This window comes from Plectrocnemia conspersa, unplaced genomic scaffold, assembly GCF_051122295.1.
Source record: "Plectrocnemia conspersa isolate PC_06_02 unplaced genomic scaffold, ASM5112229v1 ptg000006l, whole genome shotgun sequence".
NCBI lineage: Eukaryota > Metazoa > Arthropoda > Insecta > Trichoptera > Polycentropodidae > Plectrocnemia > Plectrocnemia conspersa.
In genome coordinates this window covers 8,993,497-9,014,744 of record NW_028277170.1, presented here as the reverse complement: position 1 = coordinate 9,014,744, position 21,248 = coordinate 8,993,497, and the positions used below count along the sequence as shown (strand labels likewise).

General features: G+C 31.9%; 1 protein-coding gene across 1 annotated transcript; it reads left to right on the top strand.

Annotated features, from left to right (window-relative positions):
• LOC148234165 (uncharacterized) lies at nt 1-17,825 on the top strand. Its single transcript, XM_088188295.1, has 6 exons — nt 1-106; nt 9,145-9,282; nt 10,290-10,400; nt 10,908-11,175; nt 12,528-15,887; nt 15,962-17,825. Exons 1-6 carry the CDS (start codon nt 32-34, stop codon nt 17,683-17,685), a joined length of 5,676 nt encoding a protein of 1,891 aa, XP_088044421.1. The 5' UTR covers nt 1-31; the 3' UTR covers nt 17,686-17,825.
• Nucleotides 17,826-21,248: the final 3,423 nt, after the last annotated feature.

Below are 21,248 nucleotides of genomic sequence, written 5' to 3'. Positions count from 1 at the left end.
TTGTCGTTCAGTGTGTGATAGACACTTGGCCATGTGGCTCCACGGAAGTTGGTGCCTTATTGCCACACTTTTCTTAAATTTTTCACCGGTGCACCTAGTAGCCAAGGTACGAGATCACAATCTAAATCCACACAAAATATGGATACGAACACAAATACTAATGAATCAATTTAGTTTAATTATTATATATTATTTATAAGTTGTATTTGAGAGAATAATGGCTTCTTTCAATTTTGACTACTATCTCCAATAGCCCATTTAAAAAAAATATTTTCAGGTAAAGATAATGATAAATTGTTTAATTGTAATAAGGTCAGAATGAAAACAAATTAGATAATAAAATATAATTAGTAATGAAATTTTATAAAAAATATTAAATACAGATTAAAATATTATGTATTGATAACATTTTGATTGCAAAAGTTTAGTGTCTGTGATTGCGTAAAAAATATGTAATTTGGCTTAATAGATTTTATAGGTTCGTCTAAAACATAAAAGTGTGATAGTAAATAAATTCATAGCAAACGTTTTTATTTATATAATATATAATACAAATAAATAATTCAATTATTGATTATTTTTAGATGTTGTACCTTTGCTTTATATTGTGTAAGTAAGTTTCAGTATGTGGGTCAAAAAAAATGTATCAGCGATTAAAAAAAGTTGTTAGTAATTAAAAAAACGTTGCATTCAATTTAATTCGAATCTTGATATATATATGTATAAGTATTAATAATTTGTTGTTAACATTTTGACAATTGCTAATTTAAAAAATATTAATTTATAAGTTGCATACTAATTATGATTAAACATTAAAAAACTAATTATAATTTAACTAGTGCCCTTAAAAATAGATGATAACAATATATTTTTGTTTTAATTTTTTTTTGGTTATTAAAAAAGCAAGTATAACAATTAAATCATAGTTTAAGCTTAAAAAACAATATTTCCATTATTCTAAAAATAATATAGTACATTACCATATATTAATCTTATTGAGGAAATGATTGCATGAAATAAATTGACATGCAATTGGATAAATTTTACGTTTTGCGTTTGCAACAATAACATTTTCACCTTTCCTAACTTATAAGTATTATTAGTATTGCAATTACTAAATTTTTAAATAATTGAAGTGACCGTTTTCATCAGTTAAGAAATATAAAATTGATTGAATTATGAATTTTAGATATGTATATAATTGTTTTATATTGCAATTAAAAAATATGTATGTTGGTTGAAATTTATAATATTTTTTTAAATTATAGTTTTATATTATATTTCTTTTAGATGATAACAAAGTTTTAGATATACTTTCATTAATGTTTTATTGAATTGTTTTTTATGCGATCACAGACATACAAAAATATATTTTTTAAATAAAAGGTAATTTTAAGTCCATTTTACTAACATACCTTTAATAAATATAATTAGGTACTTAATAAAAATAGAAAACAGCAAACAAATTTATAAAAAAAGTTATTGTATAAAATTGGATGTTGTACTAAAATAGCAAATTTATTAATACGTAAATAAACATGTAATTCTTTAGTTTTTAATATTTTTTCAGCATTAATATTTCTAATTAATAATTCTTGTACTAAGGTAATACTTCTGAAAAGTTTATTTTAACCCCTATTCCTAAATACATTACAAATTAGTAAAATTAAAGTTCCACTTCTCAAATTTCCACCTTGAAAAATCAACATTTCTTTTTATTACGATATTTTATAAATTATTTTATTTATTTATTGTGTATTAAAATTGCGTTTGTAATATTTTTAAGTAATTAAACTTGCAAAAGCTTTAACACATTTTGAAATAAACAAATTATTGAAGGTTTACGAAATCAGCGATATTTGATAAAATTTAGTGATGCAATAAAAAAAAATACTGTTGAAGTAGTTGAACACAAAACTTGAAACTTACGTTATTTTTATAATTAACCAAGCTACAAATTAAGCAAAATTTAATATTTAGTTGGTCCTCTTTAATTTCTAAGTAATACTGCATCAATTTTTCAAGGCATTGATATGACCAATGTTTTTAAATAATGTTCAGAAATTTATTCGTACTATGCTTTTTTTAAAGTTATCAATTCCCATTTCGAAAAAGGTATTTTTTGGATTCTTGCTCCGATTATAGCCTACAGGTTCTCGATGGGGTTTAAGTTGGCACTGTTACCTGGCCATTCTATGTTCGAAATGCCATTTTGTGCGATAAATTAGTTCACCTGAATTTATGGAGTCAAAATATTTATTTTTATTTTGTTATTCATGCTAACTGTGATATGTGCTAATAGTACATTTTAACAGTTGGAAATACATTTTCCAATAATTTATTTTTTATTGTTAGGCATTCACTGTTCCATTGATAAATACTAGTTGTCCTACCCCATGGTATGAAAAACACCCCCAGAGCATCTGACCTGCTGAATACACTCGTCACTCAAACGTTCACCTGCACTTTGACAGACGTTGTGGATCCCATCTGACCCAAACAACTTATATTTACTTTCGTCTGAGAAGATTATACTCTTTTAGTCTGATTGCAAACGCATTTTCTTCGATAAAAACAGTTTTTTCCGGAATCCTTACGTATAAACCAGTTTCTTAAAGATCACGAGCTTCAATAAACTTTGTTCTTACACTCACCACATTTTTAAAACGCCTTTTATAAACAAATCAATCATCTGAAAAATTAATCTTTCTTAGTTTTCCTGAGCCTTTCTTCCTTTGTAAGGATAAGGAATGCTCATATTTTTTTAGCACAGTTGTTTAACTGCATCCTAATTTGCTTTCAATATAACGAGAATTAATTTTTCTTTAGCCAGAATTAAAATTTCCAATTTCTTTGATGTTGTCAATTGTGGTATTTTTGGCATGTTGAACACAAAATCACGCAAAATGACGTAAACATTTTACGTGATTTTGTGTTCATGGAAAAAAATAATTCCGAGAAACATTAGCCGTTAAAAAAAATATAACTACTTTTGTCTGTTTTCTGGAGGTGGACACCTTTTATTGACCGCTACTGTAAATACTAATAATAGTGGGGTTCGATTAAATTATTAATAAATATTATATAAAAAATTCATTTTCATTTCAAGATTTTCTTTATTTATTTAATCTAAATAATTGTTTTGCTGAGTATTTCAGGGTCATTCTAAAACTGTTTGCTCTTTGAAATTGGACTGAAATCTTACAATTAATCCATAGAAAGGAACTGAAATATATTTATTTCAATGTTGTTATTTCCACAGAAATAAAAGCTAATATTTAATTTATATAAAAAAAGGTGATTAATTACTTTTTGAATCACTTAAAATTTTTATTGTACTTTGTACGTAAGCTACTTGGTGAGACGTTTTATATATTTAAGTTTAAGTAACAATTTTTTTATAACAATTAAACTCTCAATTGGTAAAATGGGCCAATGACGGATGAAGTGGGCTAATATGAAATAAAATAGTTGGTTGTGTTTCTTTCTATAATCAGGTTAAACTAATAAGTAAATATATCATGTCCAAGTTTTGACAAGGCTTAAATTAAAATATGATTATTATCAAAAATATTGCTTTAAATTTTTGTTTCAAAATTTTGAAGTATGCACTAATTATTAAATTATATGAATTTATATATAATACTTTAATCATCATCATATGTATTGTATAAATTTATATGTAATATATAAATAATCCTACATTTAAAAGCCGGTAATTTATTGGCATTCAAGACGGACACGCATATTTTATTTTTTTCTGTCGCAATGTTACTACAATTAGTTAAATTGTTGTGCGCGTTGTGGTGTGCGGACCATAGGCTTAGAAAAGCATTGATCCAAATTGGGGGTTCAAGGTTAGAGTGTAATGAAATGTGTCAAGACAATATAAGTATAACACTAACTAACCCACATGCGAATGTATAATATTACACTACTATATAGACGTAGCATGTATTGATGTTTCTTTGATGTTTAAACAATATTGAATAACGAGATTAACAACGAAAAGATAAAAGTAATAATTCAGTGAATACACTTAATTAGAAAGCTGTCCTCATTACCGTAATATAATATCCTTTTCTTTTAAGAAATCAACACTGTTGATTCAAGAGATAAAATATCATTATAATTATATATTTTGAGCTATAAGTTAAAATTATGAATTTATTGTTATTGTAGATGTAGACAGTCTATTTCTGTATTTAGTTTTATTATTTTTTACAAACACGCTTGACGTGTAGTTATACGAAGTATTTTGCTAGGATTAAACTTGATAACATTTTTTTGCTGATAGTTGTAATATATTTGTAATTAATATAACTACACTTCAAGCGTAGTCGCGAAAAAAATGATAAAGTCGACTAAAATATATTAGATAGCAAAATTTAATTACAGAGAGACTATATCAAAATTGAATAAAATTCTTATTTTGTTGAAACATGATTACAATTTTTTACTGTAATTTTAAGTATTATGGTAAATGCAAAATTATAATTTTGCAACAGTGTAACATGTTACATCTTCATCAAAAATAAAAACTATATGTAAATAAATCATTGCTTTAAAAGTGTAGGCAAATCTATAGATTTGATTTCGATCGCTTTTTAAAATGGTCGATTCATGGCTAAGGTCAAAGTTCAATTTCGTTTGAAATAATGTTTCAATATCAGCGACACTATAAACATTTATAAAAATGCTAAAAAACAGATGTCGTGTTTACTATTTTTTCACATTATACCTAATGTGATTATTTACATAATAGTAATGAATTATTTTGCAAAAAAACAAACTTCTTTTTATATTGTCTGTAAATTGTTACGTGTGTATGCGTTTTCTAATGAACTTTTTAATCGACGATTTGATAAATTAATTTTATTGGACTCTGAAGTGATGAAGTAAAAATATAGGCCAATGACAGATTTCAAGTGGACTAACATAAAATAAAGTGGCTGGGTTATGGTTTTGGTAATATATTTATTTGTTACTACTATTACTGAAATGATTATTGGTTTATAAATATCGTATCATTTTTCAACAAGTAATATTTAAAAATTACCTTTTTAGCATTGCTGATTATTAGTTTCAAATAGTGATCCACAAGAAAAAGATGTACTTATTTTATTTGCCTTTTTTACTTGAATGAAAAGTTTAGATCCTTTGCTTGTTAAAACATATAATTTAAAGCAATACAAAGTACAGAAAGTTTATTGATTTACATTTAATCCCTTTATTTATAATCAATGAATCTCAATGCCTTTGATGAGCCTGAGTACAAGTTTTTTTATTATTTTTTTCCAAGTCTCGATCTACTCTAATGAGCGTTTGTTTTCCGATAGCTTTATACGGTAATCTGTAATCATGAGTCATCTTTAGATATATGTTCAACATCTTCAGCTAAAAACTACATAAATATTGCTATTTTATTTGCAGAAAACATATTTTAACCACGCAGCGTAATTTTTCATTATTATTTAATTTTATTTATGAACTAGCAGTTCTCAAAAAAAAAATGTGTCTCTAGATAATCATATAAATTTAATTTAAGCAACTATTCGTCTCTCAATTTACGCGAGATATGCTCCTTAATGCCGCGTAAATAAAAACAATTAGAAATAGATATAGAATTCACAGAAAATCATAAGATGGGTTTCAGAATATATAAATCGTCAATAATTAAATATTAAAATAAAATTATTCAAATTGGACCAGCTACTTGTATCTAATACTAAATTGATCAATGTGCAATGATGTGTTAAGGAGATGAATGGCGATAGCCACAGGCGAGTCGGTTAGTGCGGACGTTCTAGCTTCTACGAGCTATAGAAGAGGATGCGATCTAATGACATCTACATATAATTAATTATAAATTAAAATATGTGTTATAGTTATATAATTTATAATCAATATTTGACACTTTGTGTTATCTATTGATTGCCTTTTGACAAGTTGTGCCTTTTGTATTTCTGAAAGCTTAAATAAAATGCAACAGATAGTTTCTAATTATATATTTTTTTATATTTATGGAATTATGATAAACTTAACTTTATCAGATTTTGGCAAAATTTCTTAAAAACTTTGTTTAATATTATATAATTAAACATTAATCTAAGGAAATATCGTAGTTGGAATTCGTGGCGATCCCCAACTTTGCCCCATAGAATTATCTAATACAAAATTTGACCTTCTTATGAATCTGTCTCTTAATGCATGTCTTCAATATTCCAAAACTTTTCTAGGCAGATGGCCCCTTTTGACCCCCCCCCCTATCCACGGTACATACTCATCACATATTATATGTATATAAGAATATGTGCAGAACAGGTTATTTTAAATATTATATTTCATTATTTTAGCACGTGATCGACTCAAGCAGACAATGGAAAAATTTCAGGCTTATCAAAAATATTTGAATCTACAGGGGCGGCATTTTATGACCGGCCAGGACATAAAATCAGCATTTGTTAAACTGTTATCTATGGTTTTCACATATTCAATTTAGCTATTAGCTATTCGTGAATATATATTTTTAAAAACATTTATTTTAAGAACCACACTATACAAACGGTCTTTCCATTGCGAAAATGCCGCCCCCATGGAGGTGCCACCCGGGGCGGTTCCCCCCCATCTCTTAGCTACGCCAATGAGTGCTTGGTATTAAAAAATACAACGTTATTGGTGAAATTTTGTATTCTAAATCGTATGTTTTTTCAGTTTTAACTAAATATAATATGTTCGAGTAGCGATTTTATTCTTGTATAATCTAGTATCATCTATAATAATTACTTTGCCAGGACTGAATACAAACTACATTAATTATTTACTTAAATCGTAAAAATACTGCCTTTTAAATTATTTTTTGTAAAACCATACTTGATTAAAATGGCGTAAATAGTTTACTAGATGTATTCCCACAAAAAATTTTTTAAATACTTTTTTAAGAAATAGTTACTGCATTAAGAAATAGTCCAATGGATTTTTTAAACTTTTTTATTTATTCTTGTGGCATATTAGATTCAGATATATTATGATGAAGAAGAAGGTTTTCTTTTCCGTGCAAATATGTAATAGTTTTAGACCTGTCTCTAAATTGAATTGTCTGTTACACAACATCTATTTGAATATAATATTTCATAAGCTGCGTATTTAAGTTATTATTCAGGAATAGAGTTTTATTTAAGTTGTTAAATAAAATTTATTATAAAAGATTGCAATTAATACTAAAATATATGTTTATTGAGCCACGTGTTCTAAAACGATATTATTAGGTGTAAGTCATGATAGAATATAGCACAAAATTAACCACCAAATTGGCGTAACATTGTTTAATTTCCGCAAGGGTTTGCGGACAAGAGAAGCTATATTTAGTTCACATGTTTTGATACAAAGATATTAATGTAGATGTTTACCTACGTTTCATCGATCAATTGTACAAGTTGACATGGTTAGAGATAATAAATATGTATTAGTTACATACTAAAATAATGTTTGAGAATTATATTAAAATTAACTTTATAAAAGATGACGCAGGCGCTCATTAATAAAATAATATAAGCCTGAAAAATATAAATTAAATATTAAAAAAATAACATTTATGAGTGTATACAAAATTAAAACCACTAAAAAATTAATAAAATATGTATCTATTTGGGATGAACTTTAAAAGAGGATTTGAACCACATATGAGAGATTTAATATCGGATCAAGAACAACATTTACCCAAATTAATAAGGCTCTTTGGGAGCATGACTTATGTTTGCTTTTAAATGTGATAATCGTAAGGTGTTTAATCTCCTTATTTTTATAAGGTATAGAAGCATTCGCATTCTTAGAAAAGACGATCAAGCATTTAGTAGCCTTCAAAATATTGATTTACGGACAAATACGTATCAGTTGGGTAAAAAGTTTTGAAATACTGTCGCGGATGAAAAATATCAATAAATAATATAAGCAATACAATTAAGGTATATTTTTTCTTCGGTTAAGTCATGCGTCATTTCCAAAAATACCAAATCTTATACCTTATGATCCAAGACTATTACTGTTTGGTATCGATACTTTGGAGAACATTAGTTTAAAGCATCGAAACTATCCATTAGACAAAATTTTAGTGATGAATCACCATCACTAAAAATTTTTACTCGCTAAATTATTTTATAGACCTACAAAATCTCACGACGCACTACAAGGTCGTTTCAATTTTTATTATAACTATTTATCTTCGTATATATTTAATTTATGTTAAGCTCTAGATCAGCGGTTCTTAAATTAAAGTAGTCCGTGAACACTCAATTGAAGAATATTTTTTTGCGTACTCCATCCAAATCCTAACCATTCTATGTCGTTTTTGAGATTTAATTTCTGGTTCAATAATGTCCGCTTCTACATTGAGTATTTCTATACTTTGATTATAAATATTCCAATACTAAAAAAGCCTATTCACAAAAATATGCGGTCCCGAACGGAATCAAACGTTGGAGTGCTTTATTTGCTCTAATACATTTGTTGCCAAAATCAGTACAGGTAGCTGCTTTTTAAAACCATTAAATATTCAACAAAAATCTGCTGTGTTTTATTTAGGTAGCTCTTTATTGGAAGTTACATATACAGTTGTTAATGCGTTCCAACAACAAGTCGATTTTTTATAATAGTTTCTATTTTATCTTCAACTTATAAATATATTTGCAGCCGCACCTTCGAGTTGCAAATTCGGTTTGTTCAAATAAGTAAAGTATCAGTCAGGTAAGCAACATTAGCTAATCGTTATAATATTTTATATTAAAATTTATGTATATTAAATGCTAACAAATTAGTCTGTACTCGCATAGAATTATTATTCTTTTATATTATATGACACAACTTCAATTCTATTCTTGAACAAATAATTCGATAATATAATCAAAGTTATATTTGTTATTACTTTAGTTCCCAGCATTGTATTTGTTATTAATTTTGTACCAGGAAAAGTGAGGGCTTTCTAGCTTTTAAGGAATACATCATATGATGTATCTTTTATTGCTTTTTTATTGATACATCCAGTGCCAAAATTGTTTCATGGACCCCAGTTTAAGAACCGCTGCTCCAGATCAAATTAATATGTTTTAAGTGGTCTTATTAATTATTATGAAATAATTCTGTTTACAGAGCATTAATGCTGAAGGAAGTTCGAGACGAACGGAGCTAAAATGGTCACAGAGTAAAACAAAATGGGATCCATTATACCTGTCGAACGATGAGAATTCGCTGAAAAACATCCAAACTTTTCAATTTAACCCATACAAGGTAAAAATTTTAATATTGTAGTTATTTGTGCTTCCTTTGAAAATTATAGCGTGTAGATATAATACATTCTTTTTATGCCAGTAATTTTGCGATACGAGTTTGAGTGAATAAATTATAAGCGACAGTAATTTTGTAGTATACGAGTATAATTTAAATGTCTATAACGGCAATTCATTAAAGTGACACTTCTAGGGTCTGAGAATCGACACCTGGATGTATTTTTTATTAAAACATAGATATTACGTCCTTTAATCTTCTAGTGATTAATTATTTATTTCAATAGTGTAGGAGTAGATCAATTACGGAATTTTTATACATAATTTGTAGGCAATACGTACGAAGATATTTTATTTAAAAGTCGAGTTTTTATAACATATTTTTACCTTAAATATTATTTTTAGTTAAAAAATTTTAGTAAAATAAAATTTAATGTATTCTTGAAATATTTTTTACATTTATGGTAAAAACATGTTAGCTTTATAGTTTATCACATTCCAATTACTTTGTTAGTTGTACAAGATTTAGTCAAGAGGATTTTACAAGTTTGGTTAAATAGAAAAGTTTCAAAGTTGTTAATTTAAAACACGTTTTATTATATACTGCAAATATGATGTTTTATTATATAGCACACAAATCGGATATTAAATCTGTGCGATTAGTTACTTGACCACCCATCTAATAACGGACGTTCTTGATAAAAAAACATATGGTATTTTAATTTTACTTTTTTTATACATATTTTTATTAAATTTGCGAGTGTTTTTGTTACATTTATTTTTGTTAATTTCGTATGACGATAAGAGTTGATTCACATTTTGAATTGACCTGAATCTCAATGAATTAGAAAGTATTATTACATTTTTTGTATATATAAATAAAATAGAAGATAGTATTATTTTGGTATATCTTTCAGTTGTCTATGTTCTTCAATCTTATTTACTGATATTTAAAGAAATGCTAATGATAATTAAATGGCTCTTGCTTACGTAATCTTATTTACATTTCAGAAACTGAATGCTCACAGAGACATCTCGAATGGAAAATGTTACGTAGTTCAAGGAAAAGACGTACGACCAATCTCGTTAGTACCAATCTCTGGAGATCTATCAAAACTACAGGTATAAATGTTAATAGGAACAGCGATCGATTTCAGTTATTTTAAAACATGTCTTCGTCGCTATTTGCTATCATGCATGTATAATGTATTTGCTAATACATATTTTATGTAATGCCATTTCAAGAAACTGCAATGTTCTAATGTAGGTCATAGCAATTTGCTGTTTTGACGATTCAATATTAAATACGTATATTTATTATAATTTGTGAATTTCACAGATAAGCAAGACGTAAGTCAATGACTTGAACAGCGGGGAGACGAACTTTTAGTTAGAGTTCAAGCCAATTGTGTAACCCCAGATAACAGTCATGAGGTCATTTTTTACAATGACCTAAATCCCAAAAATCCTACGCATCCAATTTAACCATTCCGAACTACTGTATTTTTAAAAATGTGTGTAATATAAAATAAGAATGCTCGCGCAGCGATGATATACATATGTATTATGCGATGCTTAAACTCCTATTTTGTTTTTCGTACAATTTAAGTGTTTGATATGTAATTTTAGGTATGGAAGATAGGCGGCAATATATTGCAAGATTTTTGCAGGGGATATCGTGTAGTTATCGCCCAAATGGAAAGTGCAAAGTCGAAAAAGAATTGGAAGAAGATCAGAACTAAAAGGGACGCCAACAATGGATACGCATATAGACCAAGTTTTAAAGGACGATATAGAGGACAGACACAATCTCAATATTTAAATTTTGGTGCTAACGCTGCAAATCCTGGTAGAGCAGAAGCTGAATCAACGCAAGATGGATCTAGAGCAATCGTCAGTGAGTATTCAGATTTAATAAATATTATTGGTTACATATCGACAACATTATGTTTCAATATCATTAAGGTTTATCTGTTTTTTTACTCTATCTTGTCTATATTAAAAAAATATATTCTTTTTCGACATATGGTTATGTTGCATTTAGTGGAAATTAAATTTTTAAAATATGAGTTGTTCATTACATATAAACCAGAAAAATGTGAGAAAAGTGGTTTTTATTAATGTTTACTTAAGGGTGAAGTTTTCTTTTAGGGTCGTCAATGTGTTTATAACATAACTATATTTTTATTTTATTTTACTTATGTTTCACGTAATTTGTTAATATATATTTATCTGCTAAAATAATGCTAGGTATAAAATATATAAGGGTTGACTTTCAGATATTTATACAGAAAATAATTAATAAAAAATAGTATATAGCATGATACGTTATTTATATATTTAATTTATTTTTGCACTTTATATTTTAATCTTTTTTCAAAAATGAAGATTAAAATATAAAGTGCAAAAATAAAAATTTACAGGTTTAGTTTATACAATAGTTTTGTTGTGATTATATACTGCTGTACTTAGTTTTTCGTTAACTAGTGCACGTATTTTGTTATAACTAGTTAAGTTACTAAAAATATTGTTTTTACTACAATTTTTAATTTACGCTCTTTTATAATTACTTAATATTTTGGAGCAGTGAGTCTATCTCAGCTGAAAGTGGACTATACAATTAAAGAAATCGATATTCCTGTCATAAAAATCTAAATTTTGCAATATCGCTTATAGCATGGTTGAATTATCTTTTCAGAAAGATATCATTCGAATAGCCAAACGCCTATTGTCCTAGATTTTTCACAGCAGAAATATATTCTCTATCGACTGCAGAGTTTATTCGATGCTGTTCTTATAATCATTAAGCCTTGTTCTACCATTTTTAAATCGGTTACTCTAGTCATTGTTTTTTGTAAATTATCTGTTCATTTTTTCAAACAAATTTGCAAAAGTATATTTAACTGACAAATTTCCGTTATTCCTAATCAAATCGGTAAGCATTTAAAAATATATTTAAATCCCTATTCGTTTCGTCTGCGCAATTACAAATTATACGTCAGTTATAATGATTAATTAAGGCAAACATCTATAAAATAACTAAGCGTTTAAACGAAAATATAAGTATATTATTTTGTAAATTAATTAAGATTGTACGCTCGAACAGAAATTAACTCATGGTGCTTATTTGTATATATAGGTTTGTAATAAGCTGTTAAGCTACTAAAATATTAAAATAAATACAATGTCTCGGTAATCAGACTTTGTTACTTTATATAATTAATACATTCGATTTATTATTATTTACAGGTGGTACCAGTGGAATGGGCCAAGCTCAAAGCCAATCGTTCAGCGTGGGTTGCGAAGGCTGTAACGACAGAACTCAAAATCAAGCATTAGGATACGATTCTGGAAAATATGGATATACTGATTCAGGCGCGGGAAGATACGATCCGTACAGAGGAGATCAATACGGTCCCGACGATGGTAAAACAAGACCTGAAACTTTGATCAGACCGGGCTCGACTCAATATCCGAAAGGATCACAGCCAGGCAAAGATGATATGACGGGACAGACGTATCCCGGAGGCCAAGTTTCCGGAACACCTGGCAAACAATATTATCCTGGTGGTCAGACGTATCCTGATGGACAATTATCTCCAGGGGGGCCAGTCAGACCTTTAAGACCAGGCCAAAATGGTTATGACGGACAAACTTATTATCCAGGAAGGCAGACATATCCAGGACAACAAACGTACCCTGGATCTCAAACTGGGGGCGTCGATCAAAGTCAAAAATTCAGACCCGGATCTCAAGAATATCCTGAAGGTAGTCAAGTAACAGGACCTGGTGGGCAAATACCTGCACATTATGGTACCTATCCGAGTGGATCAGATCAAACATATATACCTGGGAGTCAGTATAGACCAGGCGGGCAAAACGGACATACGCTAAAACCATCTGAAAACGGCTTGGGCACTGATCAGCATATTGGTCCAGGAGGACAAATTCATGTTAGTCCCGGCAGTCAGATATCAGGTCCCGGGGGACAAATTGCAGGTCCAGGTGGACAATTTTTAAGACCAGGGGGGCAAATGACAGTTCCTAGTGGACAAATTTCTGGTTCAGGTGGCTTGCCATCGGGACCAGGAGGGCAATTTTTAAGACCAGGTGGTCAAATATTGAGCCCTGCGGGGCAAACAACAGGAGGTCCAGGTGGACAATATTTGAGACCCGGTAGTCAGATATCAGAACCTGGCGGACAAATATTAGGTCCAGGTGGTGAATATTTGAGACCTGGTGGTCAGATTTCAAGCCCTGGTGGGCAAATTTTGCGTCCTGGTGGAGATTATTTAAGACCTGATGGTCAGATATCAGGTCCAGGTGGAACAATAACAGGTCCTGGAGGTGAGTATTCAAGACCTGGTGGTCAGATATCAGGTCCTGGGGGCGAATATTTAAGACCTGGTGGTCAAATATCAGGTCCTGGGGGTGAATATTTAAGACCTAGTGGGCAAATATCGGGACCCGGTGGTCAAATATCGGGCCCTGGTGGGGAATATTTAAGACCTGGAAGTCAAGTACCAGGTCCCGGTGGGCAAATATACGGACCCGGTGTAGGTCCAAGTGGACACATTTCAGGACCTGGTGCAGGTCCAGCGGCACATATTTCTGGTCCCGGCGTTGGGCCAGGTGGACAAATTTTAAGACCTAGTGTAGGTCCAGGAGGACATATTCCGGGACCTGGTGTAGGTCCAGGTGGACATATTTTGGGACCAGGCGCAGGGCCAGGTGGACATATTTCAGGACCTGGTGTAGGTCCTGGTGGACATATTTTAAGACCTGGTGTAGTTCCAGGAGGACATATTCAGGGACCCGGTGTAGGTCCAGGTGGACATATTTTAGGACCAGGCGTAGGTCCAGGAGGTCATATTTTGGGACCTAGTGTTGGTCCAGGTGGACATATTTTAAGACCCAGTGTAGGTCCAGGAGGACATATTCAGGGACCCGGTGTAGGTCCAGGTGGACATATTTTAGGACCTGGCTTAGGTCCAGGTGGACATATCGCAGGACCAGGCGTAAGTCCAAGTGGGCATATATCGGGCCCTGGTGTGGGTCCAGGTGGACATATTTTAAGACCTGGTGTAGGTCCAGAGGGGCAGATTTCGGGACCTGGTGTAGGTCCAGGTAGACATATTTTGGGACCTGGTGTAGGTCCAGGAGGACATATTTCGGGACCCGGTGTAGGTCCAGGTGGACATATTTTAAGACCCAGCGTAGGTCCAGGAGGACATAATTTGGGACCTGGTGTAGGTCCAGGTGGACATGGTAGTCAAATTACAAGACCCAGCGGTAGTGACGTTGGTCAAGAAGGGCAGAATTTGGGCCCAAGTAGGCGACCTTATAGTCCAGATCAAATTTCTGGTGGACAAATATCAGGCCCAGGCGGACAAACTTATACACCAGGTGGGCAATATCCTGGCAGTCAGACTTCTGGTGTAGGTCCTGGTGGTCGACCTTTAAGTCCTGGTGGACCGGGGGATGACGGTAAACTTTTAGGGCCCGGAGGGCAATTTAATAGAGAAAGCTATCAACCTAGTCAGCAAACGTATGGTCCTGGTGGCCACGTAAATGGAGTAGATGACAAATTTGGTCAAGATGGTTACACTCATGGTTCAAGAGGTCAAACTTACTATCCAAGTGGTCAACCTTTAAGACCAGGGAGCCAGTATACAGGACAAGACGCAGAAACTGGACAACAATATATTCCTGCAGGTGGTGACCAATATTTGCAACCAGGTGGACAAACATTTAGACCAGGAACAGGACAAATAATGGGCCCTGGTGGGCAAGTTGTGAGGCCTGGAAGTCAAATTCCTGATTCGCAAGGACAGGTGGCTACATATCCCGGTAAACATGTATATCCTGGAGGTCCAACATCAACATATCCTGGAGGTTCTTATACAGATGGACAAGTCTCATATCCAAGTGGTCGAATACCTTCAACACCCGGGCAAACATATCAACCAAGCGAGCAAATATATCAACCTGGCGGGCAAACACATCAAACTGAAAGGTATCCTGGTGCATATCCAGGTGCGCAAACTGGACAAGAAACATGGGCAACGGGCGATAGATCAGCATATCCTAGTGGACCATCTGCAGGTGTTCCATCTTATACAAACGGCTATACGACCGACGGAGGATCTGCTACATATCCGGGATCTTATGATAATGTGCATTATCCTGGTGGTCAACAGACATATCCAGGTCCTCAAGGTGAATATCCTGGACAACAAGAAGGTACACAAGGTGGTAAAACTACAGGCAGATATCCTGGGGGCAGCACGAATCAACAGGGATATCCGGATACTGGCACGGGTCAGTTGTATCCTGGGCAAACTCCTCAAACGGGAGGTCAAGGGCAAACATATTATCCGGGTACATATCCAGGGCAAACTATACCTGGAGGACAAGGAATCGTACATGGGCCAGGAGGGCAAACATACATTCCTGGACAAGGACCTCACGTGCAAGGACAGGGTCAATTCACTCACGGAGGACAGGGACAACCGCTGCCAGGCGGGCAAATACCGCCGGGTAATTTAGTCGATTTTACTGAACAAGTATTACAACCCGGCGATTTAACTGGGCATAAATATCCTGGAGGTCTGTTGTATATATATATTATATAACGTGTATTTTATGATAATAATAAGATATTAATTTATTTTTATTTTAAGGTCAACAATATCCAGGCTCGTCTTCAGAAGTTGGAATACCATCGGAAAATAAAGACGAAGATGATGGTATGTCACAGGCTGAAGCAAGTATTCAGCAAATAAAGAATGAAACCCACGCTAGTGCTATGTCTAGTGGAAAATTGTTAAGCGGTGTTTCTCAGACGCAAATATCAGGTACATATTCAGGAGCAGGGTCGTTTTCAGCTCAGGCGCAAACATCAGATGGAAGAAAAGGATCTCAGAGTCAAATAACGGTCGGTAAACTAGGCGCAGTTAGTAGCGCTCAAGGCAATGCTGGATATGGCCAATCGCAAGCTCAAATACAAGTCGATCCAGAAACTGGAGGCACTATTGGAGAGGCTCAGGGTACTGGTTGGAATCACGGTACCAATACTCAAGTCCAAGCCGGCGCTAAAGGGGGAATGGCGGATGCTCAAGCAAACGGCCCAGGAAGTACATCTTCTCAAGCGCAAGTCGGTTTTCAACCGTATTCGGAAAGCAGTGAAAATGAGAATCAAAACGTGCCGTTCTACGGCGGTGGAACTGCTTCTTCTCAATCTGGAAAATATGCTGGCCAGTCTCAGACACAAATACAAGGCAAGTTTAAATACGGCATTAGTTATAGCGGAGCCGCGCAAGCAGAATCTGGAATCAAAGACGGTTCGAGTAAAAATAGGACAAATTTCAAACCATTAGATTTGGCTAGTGGGCATAATCTAAGAACTGATAGAGAAGCCATAAACGACGCTCAAAGCATTACGAATACTGAGAAACGAGTGATTGAAACTAAAGAGCAAGATCCGTTGAAAGAAGCTGAATCTATAAAAGTCACCAATACCTTCGTAAATAAGGAGAAGAGTAATATTTCAAAATCGAAACAACAATATATAGAGCCGCTGCAGGCTGCATCGCGAATGAGCGACGATAACTTTTACGAAAAGACTGTTAAGGAACATTATGATTACGAAAACGAAGACGATCGCGAGGAAGACGAAGAGCACCAAGAAGACAACGAAGAGGATGATGAATTTTATTCTAGTACCGAAAAGAACGGCCAAGGCTCAAAGTATACAAAGTCTAAAAAGGTGGTCGTGACACAAGCGGGAAAGACTCAGAAGCAGCATATTATTTTGGGACCTCTCGATAATACGGGAGCGCAGATAATACAAGATTCATCGAATGATCGGGGATTGCATGAAGGCATGATGTTCCAACCGGGTGAAACTATCCCAGGAACTCAAGGTTATACCATTCCTATCGGTTTCAGAGGTAGAGTGAGCTCCATCTCGCACGGAAACGAAACTTACTCATACGCCGATGAAAATGGAGAGTCGCAAGCTCAGACCGTAAATCTGATACCTGGAACGAAGAATATCACTTACGTTAAAGGTGCGTTGAAGAACCCTCAACCGCCTTTGAGGAGCTGGAAGATGAATACGTACAGCCAAAAGGATAACTATCCACTGAACAAGTATAGCCTTAGGAGTAATTCTTACAGTCCCAGCAGCTACGTGACTGTCACTAAGAGTGAAACTGGAGAATTCGACACCGAGAAGAACAGACCAAGCGAAGATAAGAAATTCACGCACACGTATTATACAAAGTCTTCGACTTGCGGATACTTCACGTTTTCTTGTAACGTTGTTTACGGATCAAACGGTAGAACAAACATATGCAAACCCAAAGCGCCAACAAACCCTGATGGATCACCGGTACAATGTTGAAAAAAATTAAAATTTAATATATACACTGTAAAATATTATGATATAAAATAAGTATGATACGCTTTGTGGTAAAATGTTGGTGAACAATTTTTATTATTTTTTTCAATTATCAAAAATAAATAAATAATAGTTTAATATAAATAGAGCCTAGTTATTCACCAATAACACTAAAATAAAATATTATTAATATTTTATAATTATTTTTTTATTGCATTTTAGTGTGTAAAATCAATTACAAAAAACTGCTAGAAAATAAAATTATATTATCATAAAAGAAATTTAATAACCGTTTATATTTTTATACTTTAGGTTTGTATTTATTTAAAATAAAAAAATATGATTTAGATGCTTCGTGAAAACTTGAAATATAAAAAAATAAATTAATCTCCTTTATTGAGTTTTTCATAGTTTGTTGCAATTTAAATAATATAAGTAAGTACTTATTCTTATTGTTGATCGACAGTTATAAATTATTGCTGCACACTATGCTAATGTAAAATTAATACTTCATTCGTTAACGTTCATAATTATTCTTATTATTTACGAACTTAAATCATAATTAATAAATACATTTAAAAAACTAAAAATGTTGCACAAAAAGATAATTTATTAGGTTATTATAGATATACTTAGAATTATTTACTGTATGTATTTTTTAAAACATATTTATTTTAATTATATACATTTTTAGCAATTAATAAACGAAAATGATTAAAAAGTTTTATATTTTATTTTTATTTATTTTTAATATACATATGTATTTTTTATTAATACATTATTCCCAATCAGTGGCGTACGGTGGGTGTTAATATTGGGTGTGCTATAAAAAATAAAAAAAAAAAGTACATTTTTTCATTTTTATTAGCCGAGGTGTTGGCATGCCTAAACTGCCTTACAGCTTTTTCCCATATATAAATAAATAAATAAACATTAAACCTAATCTAAAATATTATTATATAAAAATATCAAATTTACAATAAACATAAACTTATAATTATTTATATATAAAATCTAATCTTCTTTCTTTAATCATAAATTTTTCTATCACGCTGTCATAAAAAGTGCTCTTCTTTTTAATATCCATAAGGATCCCTTTTTCTATTGAAATCAAGCTAAAGCCACATAGCTTTTCTTGATCTTGGGTACTTCGATAACAATTATTAATTCGTTTCAGAGTAGAAAATTAACGTTCTGCTGAAGCAGTACTGCTTGGAAGAGTTAATATTAGTTTGCCTATTTTATCTATTTCCTGAAAACCTGACTCAAAATTATTTGTGTTCATAGATTGTACAAGCTCATGAACAGATTTCTCTGCAAATTTAGGTAAATGATAAAGAACAGCAAGCTCATTTTTTAAACTTATATAATCAAATAATGCTTTATAGAATTGTTGCAGTTTGGTAAGTAATTCATTTGGAAATTTTTCTTTATATTGCTCATATTTTTCTTTCTCCAGAAGGTGAAAATATTCCAATTTGGACATTGAAGAAAAACGGTTTTCAATTTGCTTACATATTTTATTAAATAGTTGGCTAAACGCGTGCTTTTCTTCAACAAGCAAATCATTACTCAGTCTTGGATAATTTTCTTCCGTTACATAAGAATCCCATAATGTTTCATAATTATTTTCCTGTTCATGTCTGAGTTGTTGCAAAATTTCGGTAACTTTCTTACAGCAATATAATATGTCAAAAGATTTGGATTGTAAAATGTTGTATAACACATCAGTTTTTCCAAAAAGGTTTGAAAATATGTGGAGAAGTTTTCTTGTTTCAAAATCTTCCAAAAAGCTAAGAAAACCTCGTGCTTTTATTAGTGTCGGGGTCCCATAGTTCACAATTTTTCACGACGTCTCGAAAAAAGTCCGTAAATTCATTTCTGTATTTTTACACTGTGATACTTAACCGTGATGTATAATTCCATCTTGTAGGTGTAACAGAAGGAAGTCTTCTACCTACAAACTCTTGTAAAGCATTTATTCGTTTGGAAGATTTCGAAAAGAATGCAGACAATCCATTTAAAGTTTGAAAGAATGATTTGCACACTTTTATATTGGAAAGACCTTGTTGTAATGTTAAATTCAACATATGAGACAAAATTTGCTGAATTTACTTCTTCCTTAATATGATCTTTAATAACATCACCAATCGCTTCCATTATGTCATTCTGTATGGATGGGGAAGTACCACGAAACACCGTTGCAGTATTTAAATGAGTATCCAAAACAGAATCGTATTCTCGAAGTGCATTTAAAAATTCAAGGTAATTTCCTTTGTTTAGTGAATTACAGGATTCATCGTGGCCTCGAAAAGGTTGTTCTTGTTTTCCTAGATATACTACTGCGTCAATCATTCCTTTTAATATTTCTCTATTTTTATGAACTTGTTCATTATGTTGACTTATATTAGCTTTCGAATTGAAGTCAATCATGACTTCAATTCGTTGTTTTCCAAACATTTTGAGAGAAAAAAATGATTGAACGTGTGACTGCGCTCTTTTGTGTTTTTTCAGTGCCGTTATCAGATGACTAAGGTCAGCAAATCCACTTCGCTTCTTTCTTTGGAAAACAATATACATGGCCAACAGAACAATCTAGATCGAAGTTCGCAGCCTGTTAACCACTCAGTTCGTTCATATGATGAAAATGAAAAATGTCTTGTATATTCACATTTATTGTCTTTATGCTTCATAAATAAATTGGGAAGTGGTGGACGTGGTTTGGCAATTTTGATTATCTTCAATTTAATTTCATAACTTCTTTTTGAAAATAGATTATTTAGAATATCTTCAACAGTATTCTTCATCATTATTGGGGTAAATAAAAAAATATAATCTAGAATAGAAACTTAAATATTGATCATATGTAAATAAGATAATAAACTATTTTACGCCAAAATATAAAAAATGAGTGACCTGTTATTGTGATATAATGTAATAAAAAAGCAGCGACGGACGCAAGAGTTTTTGAAGTACGCGCACCAAATTCGAGACCAATTTTACTACTGAGCGCTGCCAGCCGACAGATCGACTTCAGCCGTTAAATCTCGGAACAATTTACTTTAGTCGGCGGCCGCGCGCAAGGTCAGCGCGTTATATGTGTTGTTCCAAAACAATCGCTCGCGCGAAAACGTTCAGAGCGAATGACAAATACCAATGCATACTATACACTGCATATTAAAATTTTATAATTTTGCATACTACTGTATGCAAAATGATGTCGCTTTACGCCCTAAATTTTCTAAATTTCTAAATTTATATTTTAGATGGTTTTGCGGGTGTGCGCCGCACACCTAGCACACCCTGAATATACGCCCCTGTTCCCAATATTGAAAATTGCAAAATTTAAAGAATAATAAGTAAATATATCATTTCTTATAAAAGTAATTTAATTCTGAAACAAATATTAGAAAAATATATCGACGGAGCCAAAAATTAAACTAGCTAGAGATGAAAAATGTATACATGATAAAAAAAAATGTTCTGCTTAGTCACGATAAAATTCAACAAAAACAGCATAGCCTCATACGAATTACTAATTTTATACATGCATGTATGAATAAATA